The 13,642-nt window shown below is 39.7% G+C and overlaps 1 protein-coding gene across 2 annotated transcripts in view; it reads right to left on the bottom strand.

The window, feature by feature from the left end:
• Positions 1 to 755: 755 nt before the first annotated feature.
• Positions 756 to 13,642, bottom strand: part of PDSS2 (decaprenyl diphosphate synthase subunit 2) — a 121,294-nt gene continuing 108,407 nt past the window's right edge. For both annotated transcript variants that reach the window (XM_050894977.1, XM_050894978.1), the window contains exons 7-8: positions 12,418 to 12,453; positions 756 to 1,393 (exon numbers count right to left, since the gene is read on the bottom strand). In XM_050894977.1, coding sequence (XP_050750934.1) covers positions 1,235 to 1,393; positions 12,418 to 12,453 — 195 coding nt within the window. In that variant the 3' untranslated portion in view covers positions 756 to 1,234. The remainder of the gene's footprint in view (positions 1,394 to 12,417; positions 12,454 to 13,642) is intronic.

The following is a 13,642-nucleotide window of genomic DNA, read 5'->3' as shown; positions in this document are numbered from 1 at the left end:
GGGATGTAATGAAATCTGTTTGCTGTGCTAGCTGTCTCCAGATTGGGCTGTAATTACACCACAGAAGGAAGAAAGTAGCTGAGTCTCAATCTAGATCATTTATGTAAACTCAGCCTTCTTGTCAACGGCGTTCTCAGATTGCATGCATGCAAACCACAAAAATCATCTCCTATGAACAAAACAGAGACGGTCTCAAATTGCAGGCTTCTGATACACCTTATATGCTGTCTGTAATTGGACTTCAAAATTCAACACACTGAGGTTCAAAACTTCTCCAGTATTTTCTGTATTTTATTCAGTGCGGTGAAAGACTGTACTCACAGAAGAGCATTCCTTCTTCCTTTCTGCCAAAGGCCGATGTCTAGCCTTACAAACTAACATTTATTTGGCTTAAATGAACGCAAGTGTCACAAACCTACGAAATTCTTTTGTGTAAGACTGTGTTGAAACAGACTGCTGGATCTGAGGGAGGGATATTCCCTCCCTGAGAAGAGCTGGAAAAACCTCATTCTTTGACCCAGAGCAACATATTATATACGCACAGCATAAAACCCAGGCAATCAGTTCCCTTAACAGAGCCAAATTAATATTCGATTAAATATTTTAAAGCTCCTACTTACCATGCTTGACACATTTTCTCAGCAAGTTTCTCAAATACGGAAAGCATTAGGCACAGGGTAATTTTACATTTGAATACATAAAAACAGTGTGAGGAGACATGACCACATGCAGAGAGAGAGAGGATTTTCCCCCATTAATCCCCCGAACGGCCCTTCCCCTTGATAAGCGGGTACGTTAATTCCCGGCTTCGGCAGCTCGCTCTCTCTGGGCAGGTTTGAGCGGGTTTCTTGTGACACCTGCATCTTCACGCCCCTCCATCCCTCCCTCGGGCAGGAAAACCACCGGCCTCCGCCCTGGCGCCGTCCCCGCCGGTGCCCAATCAATACCGCCTTATTTCCTGTCCATTTGCTGAGGTCACGGAAACGGGACTCATTAATTATTTCTACCGGTGCAGCCTCAAGTGCGCTTGTGGCATGACAAGCGAAAGCCGGCTGTGACCTTTTCTTCTTCCCCCTCCCGAATTTTGCCGGTGGCGGCGGCGGCAGCCGGCACGCTCTCCTCCGTCGGGACGGGACGGGGGGGATGAGGTGACCAGCGGTGCGGGGCATCGTCGGCCTCCCTGCCGGGTTGCTCCCGACCGCGGAGGGAGAGCAGCTCCTCCCGGGGCGGCGGGTCAGGGAAACCTGGTCACGGCGTAGACGATGTTGGCCAAGGCGGCCCTGGCCTCGGAGGGAGGGAAGCGCTCCAGGGCCGCCAGCGCTCTGTTTCCGTGGCAGCGGCAGAGGTCGATGGCAGAAGTCACACCTTTGCCGGCCTTGATCGCTTCCTGCAGCTGTCAGAAAACACAGGCACACACGGGGTGGGTTTCGGCAGTGCCGGCACGCACAACTGTCTCTGAGAGCACGGGGCTTCCACCGCCCTTTCCCAAGGTAAAGGCAAGAACCGAAGCCATCAGACAAAGCTCTTAAATACTCTCAGCTGCTCTGTTTTGGCTCCCCACTAGAGCAAAACTGTGGGTAATTTAAACTACATCACCCATTACTTCATCACCTGAAAGATGCTGGCTCTCCAAAGGGCACACTTAATTAAAAACCAAAAAACATTTTTAAATATCTGGGCATTTAATACCTAAGCCACTGCCTGAGAGCTTTTGTGCAGAACTGACAGACCAGCCGCTCACTCACACTCTCATTTTCTGCAGTCAAAAATCGGATTTTATGAACACCCATTCCATCCTCTGTTTTTGGAAACAGGCACAGGATGACAAATGTTGAACTCTTGTCTTTTGTAATACGGGTTTCTATTTATATACCATATGATTACATTTGTTACAGTGGACAAAAGCAAATTTTGTCAGTAAAATGGGATGTGTTAAACTTTATCGTACTGAGCTATATCCATGCAAACTCAATCTTCTCAATAAGGCCAGGGAATTTGACAATGGTTTGGTGATACACCATATGAGAAAGAAATATTTTCATGGTATAACAGACATTTCATGGCAAGCTGCTGGAAAGATTTGGCACCTCAAAAACTTGGTAAATGACAGGTTAAATTTCCTATGAAATACCACAAACAAAAATGATAAACAAAACATGCTGTTTTTTCCCAGTACCTCAACTTAGCTGAAGCTCTAAGTAGTAATCACACTTAAGGGCTTTTTTATTTTTAATTATTATTTTTTCCTGAATGGCATCATGAGACTGTCATGAAACACTGTTACGTGTTCCACCCTAAAATACAGGTGTCCCCAGACTAACTCCAGCCTGATGCCTCATGCCAGAGCCTGGGAACCAAGGCCAGGTGGATCTTTGGGATTTGATTATCCCAAAAGCATGGCAGCATTTCATGATCTTTAATGTGCCCCACCTGGCTTTCATAGCTGGCTTACATCCCTGTATCGGCTTTTAAAAAAAGGGCTTTTCTTGAACACAGGTATCTACAGTAACTAATTATACAGGGTTTTATAAATTATGTTTTCCTCCAATACACAGCCCAATGCCTCAATTCATTTACAAATACATCAGTATAACCTTATCTATCTAGTTTAAATCACATTGAAAAAAAAATTCTAAGCTATGACCAAATTGTAAAAGTCACCCATTTTATACAGATACTTGCATTCATACAGAATGAATGACATTTCTTATCTGAATACAAACTGAAATGGATTCATTATCTGTATTTAAAGATGAAATTAGCTGAAAGCATATTACAGCACTTGAGTGTTCAAGTCCCAGTTCATAAAAATTTTATTCTCCACTTCAGTTAGAATCTTCCTGCACTGTGCGCTGGAAAGGAACTTGCCCTGAGGCATAAATGCATTGCATAGCTAATTCAACACATCTTCTAACGAGTGGGAATCAGCCATATAACAACAGCTCTACAGCAAAGGTGGGGATAGGTGAGATGAGGTACGCTAGCAGTGTGAAAAGGTGTTTCTTCCCCCTTCCTTGAGGCACAACTTTGCGAGATGGTAGAACCCACACATCTTGAAGCAAACTCTGCTAATTTGCTAAAGCTCATTAAAAAGGTTTAGCATACCTTGTAATACTCATGTAAGTATATATTGAGATGTAAACAGGAAAGAAAATAGCTCCTAAAAAGTCTTCAAACTGGTCAAAGATCAGAGGAGATTAGCTCAAGCATATGTGATTGCATACATGTACTATTACTTACTCGTAACACCAAAATCTGGAAAGGGGGAGAATTCTAACGCAAGGACAGAATCCATTTACACGCTTGTCTTGTGTAAGCCCTTAGACACACGTAGTGCCTCGAAGCCAAAACAATTGCAAAGCTCGTGTCAAACTATACACAGAGGAATCACTATACAAAAATCAGACTAATCCGCTATTGAATGTTTCCAAGCAAAGTTCAAGGAACCTGAAAATGAAAAATACCTGCTCATACCGCAAGCTCCTTCCTCAGCTTTTCAGTTAGAGATCATCCTATGTAATGAACAGTTTGTAGTCCTTAAAAACTCACCTGTTTTCTATTCCATTTGCAGAATCAGCTGGTCAACTCAAATAAGCATACACTGAGGCAAACCAGTCTGGATTAACTAGACTGCATGCTACCTCTATCTCAGCTGGGGTTGTAAAAGAAAAAAAAAAAAAAGAGAGAGTACAAATTGGGCTTCTTGTAGTGGGACAGTTATTAAAGAAATACAGGATATAACTCCATAGGAGACCAGGCTTCAGTAGCCCTGCTGTATGCCAAAAAAACTAATTTAAGACTTTAGCTGTACTGTTGGTTGTATTACAGTTACACTCACACACACTCTAAATTTTTGAGCTTCAATGATTTTATGTAATGAACTTCACAAACTAAGTACCTAGAAAAAAAAAAATCAATGTATCCAGTTTAGATGTATTACTTTTTAATTTCATTTGGATAGGAGCAGCTAATTTTTGAGGCAAATAAACAGAAAAGCAAAATGAACTGCTTTTATTTGTTACTTTAGAAACTTTAATTAAGCTCCCTCATTAATTTCTTCTAAATAAAAGAATCTGCTCTTTTAGTCTCTACTTATATGGCATCATTTTGTGCATCAAACGTATTTGCATTTGTAGGAAGAATTTATTCCATCATTAAAACACAACCTTCTTCAGAGTGGCATTCAATAATTAAAACTGAATACAAGTCAAAATACAGATTGCTTCAACACACTTTTCTCTAGTTGAACTACTAGATATGCTGTAATACTGCATTTTAACTTTTAAGCTTTTGTTTAGACCATTGGCACTAAAGCCCTACTTCACTCTAAAGGTGCCAAGAATCTGGAAAAAATCACTGACTGGGTTTTGGTTATTTAAATTCAGCTTAAAGAATAGTCTTGCAATAGCGCAGCCAAGTTAAGACTCAGATGAGAAGTGATGCCCCCTCCAACATACCAGCACTGTTTTCCTTCAGCATCTTCTGTTTTCCTCAATAGATTCAGATATTGATCAGGCTTGACAGTTTTGCCTGGTAGACATGAAGCTTAGAACCCCGAAGTTTTATATTTGAAGGTTGTTCTATGAAACTAAGAAAAAGCAACAGCAACATCATTATCTTCACAGTCTGGGAAAAAAGATGCCTGGCTGAGCACTGAGAACAGAACACATCAAGGGTCTTGCTCCATTCAGCCTGCTCTATCTGCACAAAGCCTGGCCTAATCCATTTGACCTACAATGAATTTAATATCATTTCTTCTCATTCCCCTAGTCTTTGGCTGGAAGGAGGGATGGCTCTGATCAAGAGTTACAGAAGGAGTGAAAGAAAATAGATATGGAAAGGAGGGAAGCGCTGAGGGTTTCTCATTCTGAATGCTCTGAATACACACAGGAGGACAAACTGCTGAGTGAGAGACTGGGCTCTATTTCTCTAGCTTCTTCCTTCCCTTCTCGTCATTTCCTTCTCTTCGGTCATCTTATACCAGCAAACCAAGAGGAGGAGAAAGGGACGCTTTCTGAGCCCTTCCAACTTTAAGGCTGCTTTCCACTATCTCCTTCTGCACCCACACACTCTAGGCATGTCCTGCAAATAAATGGTAAAAAGCCATGGATTGTTCCTTGAGGATTGCCCCTTGGAAAAGAGATTGCCCACTGGAAAGGAGAGTTTTATATCAGCACCTTGGTTTCAAGCTTCCATTTCCTATCCTTCAGGAGACAACCATAAGCACCAAATAGCTAGAGTTGGGGCATCTTCCGCTCAACCCTCTGAGGTTTGCTGGTCCAAGAACAGAACCAAAACCCAGAACAGCAGCCACTTTCTATGAAAAGGGGGATCTGGGTTCATGACCTTGGTCTCAGGACTGCTTCCATCTCTCATGTTAAAAGCTACTGGACAAAACAGAGGTAGTTTTGGAGCAATGGCCATGTAGCCATATATAGTCCATTCATGGTTCTGGCCCTACATGCGGCAACAGAAGGATGCTTACGGATGAGAACTTTACTTCTCTGTTCACCGACTTACCCTTCTAAGTCCACCATAAAACCAAAAGAGTATGCTTGTGTGTCCCATCTCTCTGCTTATGAGCCAGTCAGACGTTAAAATTAAGAAATTATTTCCTGCAGTAGAGCATAAGTGAATAACCATATATAAAACTGTAGTGAATTCGCATTCTGCTCCTACTTTCTAGCATTAATGTTTGGGGTTTTTTTAATGAAGTATTTAGGCACATTCATAACGGATATTCTACATTTGGATCAACAACCTTGATAGGGTCTACACAGCTTTTAGATTCTACTGATTTGTTACAAATATACAAAGAGTAATGAAATGGTGATGGTGGTGGTGGATCTCAAAACCAACTGCTAGTTTCACATATGGTACTAAATGGTCATCCAACAGGAGTTGCCTCTAACCAGATTTGACAACATTCAACCAGATTCAAATCAATGACCAACAGGCCAAGAGGTCCACATCCTGTTTTTCTGATGTTTCAACTATACTCTTCTTTCTTCGTAGTTAGTTACCTACACACATGTGTGTCCTTGCAGCAAAGCTCATCACTTCTTGGGCTGTGTTAACAAGCGTATTCAGCAAGCAATTACTACCCCCTATTTGGGGCTTGTGGGACTGTGTCTGGAGTGCTGTGCCCAATTTTGGGATTCCCACTAAGACATTGCCATACTGCAGCAAGCACAGTGGGAGGCTACCCAGATGATACGGGGCTGGAGCAGTACATGGTCTACAAGGAAATGCTGGGAATTACTTAGTTCAGCCTTAAGAAGAGAAGGCTGTTATTGCTGTCCCAACCACCTCATTGGCAAGGAGTCAGAACTGGACTCTTCTCAGAGGTGTAAGTGGAAGGGATGAGAGGCAACGGGGAGAGGTTGCAGCATGAGAAATGCTGATTAGACCTAAGGAAATTCTTTTCCACCGGCAGGGAGGTCAAGCACTGGAATAGGTTGCTCAGGTTGGCTGTGAAATCTCTGTCCTTGCAGATACTCAAAACTCCACTGAGTAAACCCACACTGGCTCCGCTTTGAGCGAGAGGTTGGACCAGACATCCCCCAGCGGTCCCTTCCAACTTACTGTATGATTCTGTGAATAGAGTTCAAAGTACTATGTTTCCCAGTCTCTTTGTTTTAAAAGGGCAAAGAGAAAATTTCTCATCCATACCACAGAAGTTAAGTATTTGCCTTTCAGACCAACTGTTCTGGATTGCCGTTGGACAGAATGGCTTGTCTGAGGGCAGCGAGAGGTCAAAGAGGCAAGCTAGGGACTACTGGATTTTGGAGACTGAAGAATTAAAGGAGACAAAAGCTAAGCAGGTGTTCAAGTACAAAGACAACTAACTTTAAATCTTCTCTGCTGAGATATTTCTGCCTTATTTCCTAGCCAAAGGAAAGAGGATTCCTTTCAGATAGCTCTACCTGTAGGGAACAACAAATTCGGGGGGGAAGACTCCCTGAATATGTGGTGAATATTTTGGCTGTACTAGACTTTATGTGCAAAGGGAGAATGAGAACACTGAAATTCTTGAATTTTTTTTTTTTGCAATGGTCAAACTTAGGATGAACTATTTACGTGACAAGATATCAACAAGTAACTTCAGATTTTCTTTGTTGTTTTAGAAGAATGATCCTAAACAGCTAAATTTGTTATATACTGAAATCTTCAAACATCATGCGTTCTTTCTGATCGTGAAGTGAGCTAAAACATTCTACATTTCTGAAGTGCACAGTACTCACTGAATCAAAACGAAACTCCAAAACACAAAATTTAAATTGATCTGTGGCTGAGTGACTGAATAATGCTCTAAGTGTTTGCAGTGTTCTGCACTGGCTTTTCTAAATTTGTTTTCTCTGTTGTGGGAACACCATGCTCAATAAGCACTGATGTTTTAGACTGCTGAAACATTACCTTGAAAAGGTACCGACATGTTTCACAGCTAGTAGATCAATTTTGTCAAATTTTTCCTTTAAGCACCTTGAAATGTCTCAGCATATACTCTTGCAGTTTTTGTGGCTGGACACAGGGTTATGCTCTTCCTTCTCAAAATGGGCTGGACAATCATTTAATTGCATCACTTCATAACGTCATAAGATTTTTTTTTTTTTTTTTTTAAACCTTTGTTGGCTATATGCACCATGATATGCCAGCTGAAATTAGGGCAGTATTTATCCAATATTTTCTTAGAAACTTTTTCTATACAAAAGGTAAAGAAATGCATCTTTAAAGGGCATAAACACCCTGCAGAAACTTTCATTAGTAGAGTAGGATTTATTTTCCTTACTCATCTGACAAACAGAAAAATTCTCTTTTTACTTCAAACTCAAAAGCACCCTATCGAGGAAGAGACCAGATCTGGAGAGAGTCACCCCCAAGAGCAGAGGAAAGATGGCCTGCTTACAGGGAACACTGCTACTCCAGCTGTTATGCAGTTCTTGTAGTACACTTTGCCAAAAAATTACAAGTCATCCTGAGACACTGATTGATTGTACAGACCCTTTAATATTTTAAAAGAGATACCAACTCCTTCTCCTTATGCCTTTCTCTGTCTTTCACAATGAACTTAACAAGGCCCACTAGCTTTTAAATCTAAACAATGGTAGTGAAGTGATGACTTTTTACCAAAAACCATGACTTTCTTAAATCACATTAATGCAAACAGTGATTGTTAATTGTCATCTTAGCATACACAAGCAATTAACTTGATATTTATGTTAAAAGATGTGATAGTTGTTTGCTTTAATGAAACAAAAGTTATGCTGGACTCTCATCCCAAAGAAGCCATGGAAAATACCCACTGATTAAAAAACAAAGATGCAACTGATTTTTGGTACTGGATGTACACCTTGATAATTCTAACAAAGGAGAAAATTGCTGCTTCTGAATGGTTTTGGCTGCTTTTGTAATATTACTAACACATCTAAAAAACCCTATATTCATTAAATCACTGACTATTCTGTTTTTTTAATATACATAACAAAAGAAACTAATGGCAGTGGCTGCTCCAAAACAAACAAGACAAATTTTCATGGAAAACTGCCACAGGTCATAAGCATCTACAAACAACAGTCCTCTGTTTCTAACTCTCTGCTGCATTTCAGGAGCAAACGAGTGAACAGTCTATGGCCTATAGTCCCACAACACATCTCATGATGATTCTCTGGCATTTCAACAAACAGAACCGCGGGACTACTGTCGTTTACACCATGGGACTGTAAACCAGCTCTGCAGACAGCACTGCAGCAGGATGAATGCACTAACCGTGGTAGTCAACGGTGACCTGGGGAGGGGGTGCCACGCAACTCTTGCTAATGCAACTGGATGGCACTGTGTTATTGTTATTTATTAGTTGCATGACAGTAGGCTACCACTGAGAAATCTCCTTGTTTCCGAATGTGACCTTTCCCATTTTTCTTCTCTCTTTCCTACCGTATGGAAAGTCAAGACATTAGTGCCAGGCAGTGTATGAATGGCTGGATCTACCACTTCTTGACTCGTGCTACTTCCAGTACTGTACAAAATCTGCTCCCTGTGTTAACGTTATGCACTGTTTCATATACAAACCAACAAAGTATGTCACAGCATGCTATGCTGATGTACCATACTTCCCATGCCAGTTTGGATGAAAGGCCTCTGTAACAGACAGCAGAGCAAATGGACAGGGCTACAGTAAAAAAAAAAAAATAAAGTTTTGCTACGTCCTCTTTCACTTGACTTAATTTATCTTTTCTGAATATTGCATTTAGAAAACCAACAAATCCTTGCAGTAGCATACTCATTGGCTGCAAAACACAGGATTTATTTCCTTATTTAGCCTTATCTTATAATCTTTTTAGAGCCTTGGCCAGAAAACAAGAATTATTCCTAGCTTACTCATTTCTGCTACTAGTTGTGCCTTTGTCACACTCATTTAACAAGTCTGTATAATGCCAAGCACCATTAAGGCCTTTACTTCAGTGGAGAGTTTTTAATCAATATTATAAAATAGTAACAATTAAATTGAGGATCTCAATTTGTTGTTTTAGAATTACACAGCTTATCTTGCATGCAAAGTAGATGTAAAATGGATAAAAGCTTTTTGATTTTAAAAAGTCTGACATTTTTGCCAAAATCCCACAGACAAATGAGGATGACAGGAAAGTTGCTGTCTCTTTCAGTGACATACATGAATTTTGTCCCTGCCATATATTGGTACTTTCTCTTTTGTTATCTGAGAAATACCACTAAAACAGAGCTGAAACTACTTTTTCATCTCTGGAAGAGACTTTCAAACACCACAATGACAGATCAATAATTTGTCTGGATGTGGTGTGATACTGTAGGAAAAAAAAAAAAAGTGAAACATTCAGATACTAATGTGATAAAATATATTCAGAAACACAGACCTTAAAATAAGCCTTTTGTGATATCAAAATCCTGATAAAAACATTGAGAAAAGCTGGGAGAAAAAAAAAAATACTAAAAATTTTGCAGAACATAGTGACCTTATTGACAGTCTCAGACCTAATTAAATTAATAGAAAGTATTTAACTTCTATATTTATGTCAGAGCCCTCACTAAATTTACTAGTACCATCTAGATTTTTTTTTTTCAGTGAAAAAAATCAGGGATACCATTTTAATATAACATGCATCAAAAGAACAATCCAAAATTCTTGACCAGTCTCAAAATTGAAATAAGACAAGACCTTTGCCTTTTAAGGAAGCATGTTAAATGGGTAGATCTCAATTTCTCAAATTTACCTTCATTCATTATTTTAATTGAAAGCCACAGCGAGCAAGGTAAAATATTCTTAAACGGGCTAAACAGCTAACAATTTTTCTACACATACATTTATGAATTCAACTAAAGGAACAACATTTTTATCTCAACTAAAGTGGCACACTGAAGTCCATAGTAAAAATTAAAAGAACAAAAATCATACAAATTTTCAGAAGTTCTACAGCTAGTTTTGGTGACCTTCACTTTTACAAAATTAAAGAGGAGATATTTTGGAGACGCAATGAGAAACAAGCCCCCAGATTTGATTAGGAACGTTAAGGTAAGTCTAGCAACTGAATAGAAAGATGAGAGGGGACCTTGATGCTGAGAAGAAAAGACTGAGCAACGTGCAAAACACTGACTCTAGTGATGTAGAAATAAAGGCAACACAGCAAAGGGCAAAAAAAAAATACTAATTTGTACTGCACAACATGCCTTCTACCTGGCTTTGTGCATGTACTGGCCAAGCTACTATGCTGGGGTGAGCTACAGGTTACTGGGTTCATTTCGGATGGATGTAACTAATGACCACTTTTATTTTAAATGAAGAAACATAGAAGAGAGGGACATGACATCATAGTTTTGAAACTAACTTCTACAAAAGCCAAAGTTGAATATTGTTTGAGCTCACAAAAACCATGGAGAATTTTTCACTATCATTACTAAACTCATAATATCTGTGCTTGTGTAAGAGATGATTACCCGGAGCTAGTAAAATCACATGCTTTCTGGCTGAAGTCAATTGCTCAAAATACAAAACTTGAAGGGCTTTCCCCTTTCTTTCCTTTTATTCAAGTGCCCAAGTTGCCTAAGAACACTGTAAGTTTTTAAATTTTGTGGGAAGGATTCAAAATATGAAATAATTTCAGTTAAAATACAGAATACACTGACAAATATTTAATTCAGTAAAGCAATTCTAGATGCTTTTCTTCCGCCCCCCCCTTTTTTTTTAAACTATGGAAATTACATTGGGCAGATCACAACTGTGACAATTAAAAGGAGAAAACCCATTCTGGACTTACAAAAGCAAGTGGCCTAGCCTAAACATTCACAGAAGTGTCTCACATATTTGAAGAAGAAATTTAGTGCTCTCACTGGTGATTTAGAAAGTCACAGTTGCATCAGTTTTCTTCTGTTGTAGAAAAAACTAAAAGCGCAATGATTTAAAATAGCAAGCTAAGGTTGAGATCCTTTTTATGTTCTAAGAGGAAGGAAAGACAGAGAGCTTTTTTAATAATCCAAATTATAAATTTTCTTAATACAGAATAATTACAATAAAAGTCTGACCCGTACCTGTGTGTTAGCCTTCCATACTAGCAGCAATCAGTCACAGCTGTAACACCCTTCAGGCCCCAGTTCAAGAAGCAATTCTCAATCGTGCGTGTGGCTCAATAATTTATATATTATTTCTCACTGATGCTGGACATAACTGGATGCTCATGATCTACTTAAGACTCAGAACAAGTCAGGCTCGTGCTCAGTGAGCGAGTTGGGGACACAATGTCATCTTCTGTCTCCACCACAAGCACGCTGTGCTCCAATATTTAACCAGGGGAACCTTCTCAGCCATATCCTGCAGCTCTCTAAGAGCTTTATGGTGTCCCAGCTACTTTCTGTAGATATGCTAGTTAGTTCAGGTCCGCCTTTACTATAGAGCAGTCCGAGTAGCAAATACAGTGGTGACTTCGCTAAAAGTTGTAATGGGGACTGGAAGAAACACAAATTATTTTTAGAAGTGTATGTATATTTTTTAATAGATGGCATGGCATTAAGGTGAGATTAAAAAAAAAGTAACAGCATACTCTATCAATATATAGAGACCACTGATGGGAGCTAACGTGCAAATGACTGCAGAAAAAGAAGACAGCAAAAGCCATCAGAAGTCTGGTTTCAAAACCAAGTTTGGGGAAGTAAATGGGATAAATAATGGCAAAAATTATTATTAAATAGCTACTTTTGATACTTACAGTATAGCTGACTATTACTGGCGTTTTAAAATCAAGACACTGCACAAGGCATTCTCTCTCCCTCCACATACACACACACAAATTATAACCTGACTTTAATAAGGAAGTTTCAACTGTCAAGAATATCCTTGAAAATATTACAAAAAACATTAAAAATAAGGAGATTTAAACATAATTTACCAACCTTCTTGTAGTCTATTGAATTTCCTTTTCCTTGTGCCTTAAAGAGAAAGAGAGATTTTATATAAGACATTACATACTACAAACTAGAATTGCAAGAATAAAGAATGCAATTAAAAGAGCTACTACTTTAAACATAACTGACTTTCTTTAGGAATCTGATACGGCAAAAAACTAAAATACAACCAAATGTGTTACCAGCTGTGCTGGTTTTGGCTGGGATAGAATTAATTTTCTTCATAGTAGCTTGTATGGGGCTATGTTTCGGATTTGTGCTGAAAACAGTGTTGATAACACAGGGATGTTTTAGTTACTGCTGAGCAGTGCTTGCACAGAGTCAAGGCCTTTGCTGCTTCTCACCCCACCAGCGAGTAGGCTGGGGGTGCGCAAGAAGTTGGGAGGGGACACAGCTGGGACAGCTGACCCCAACTGACCAAAGGGATATTCCATACCATATGATGTCATGCTCAGCATAGAAAGCTGGGGGAAGAAGAAGGAAGGGTGGGGACGTTCGGAGTGATGGCGTTTGTGTTCCCAAGTCACCGTTACGTGTGATGGAGCCCTGCTTTCCTGGAGATGGCTGAACACCTGCCTGCCCATGGGAAGTGGTGAATGAATTCCTCATTTTGCTTTGCTTGTGTGCGGGGCTTTTGCTTTACCTATTAAACTTCTATCTCAACCCACAAGTTTTCTCACTTTTACCCTTTTGATTCTCTCCCCCATCACACCGGGGGGGAGTGAGCGAGCAGCCGTGTGGGGCTTAGTTGCCAGCTGGGGTTAAACCATGACACCAGCTTATACAACATGGTTCTGTTTCAGATGAGAGCTGCAGATACTCAATGTAATTTTGGGGTTTTTTGTTATGACTTGTAGTTAAACGTTTGTTGAATTCAAAATGTTTTGGTCTTAAGAAGTCTTGCTGTTTGCGTTAATTATTCTCTCCCATGAGATTCTGAAATAAACTATACTTCATTTCAGCAATAACAGGATTTATTTTCTTAAAAGAGAACTCTCCATATGTCTATAGTGATTTGCACACAAGTAGTAGTCTAGAGCTCTCAGCAGGGGATGTCAGGACCACGTCAGCGCTATTAGATCTAGGGTAGAGGTTGTTTTTGTTTAGACTTGTATTTAAGTATCAGCATCATCCTTTACTTAAGCAGCAGATACATACAACCTATAACTCCTAACACATTCAGAAAGAAGTATGAATAAATTTTAAATTCCTT

Source organism: Gymnogyps californianus, chromosome 3, assembly GCF_018139145.2.
Source record: "Gymnogyps californianus isolate 813 chromosome 3, ASM1813914v2, whole genome shotgun sequence".
NCBI lineage: Eukaryota > Metazoa > Chordata > Aves > Accipitriformes > Cathartidae > Gymnogyps > Gymnogyps californianus.
This window is presented reverse-complemented; position numbering and strand designations above follow the sequence as displayed.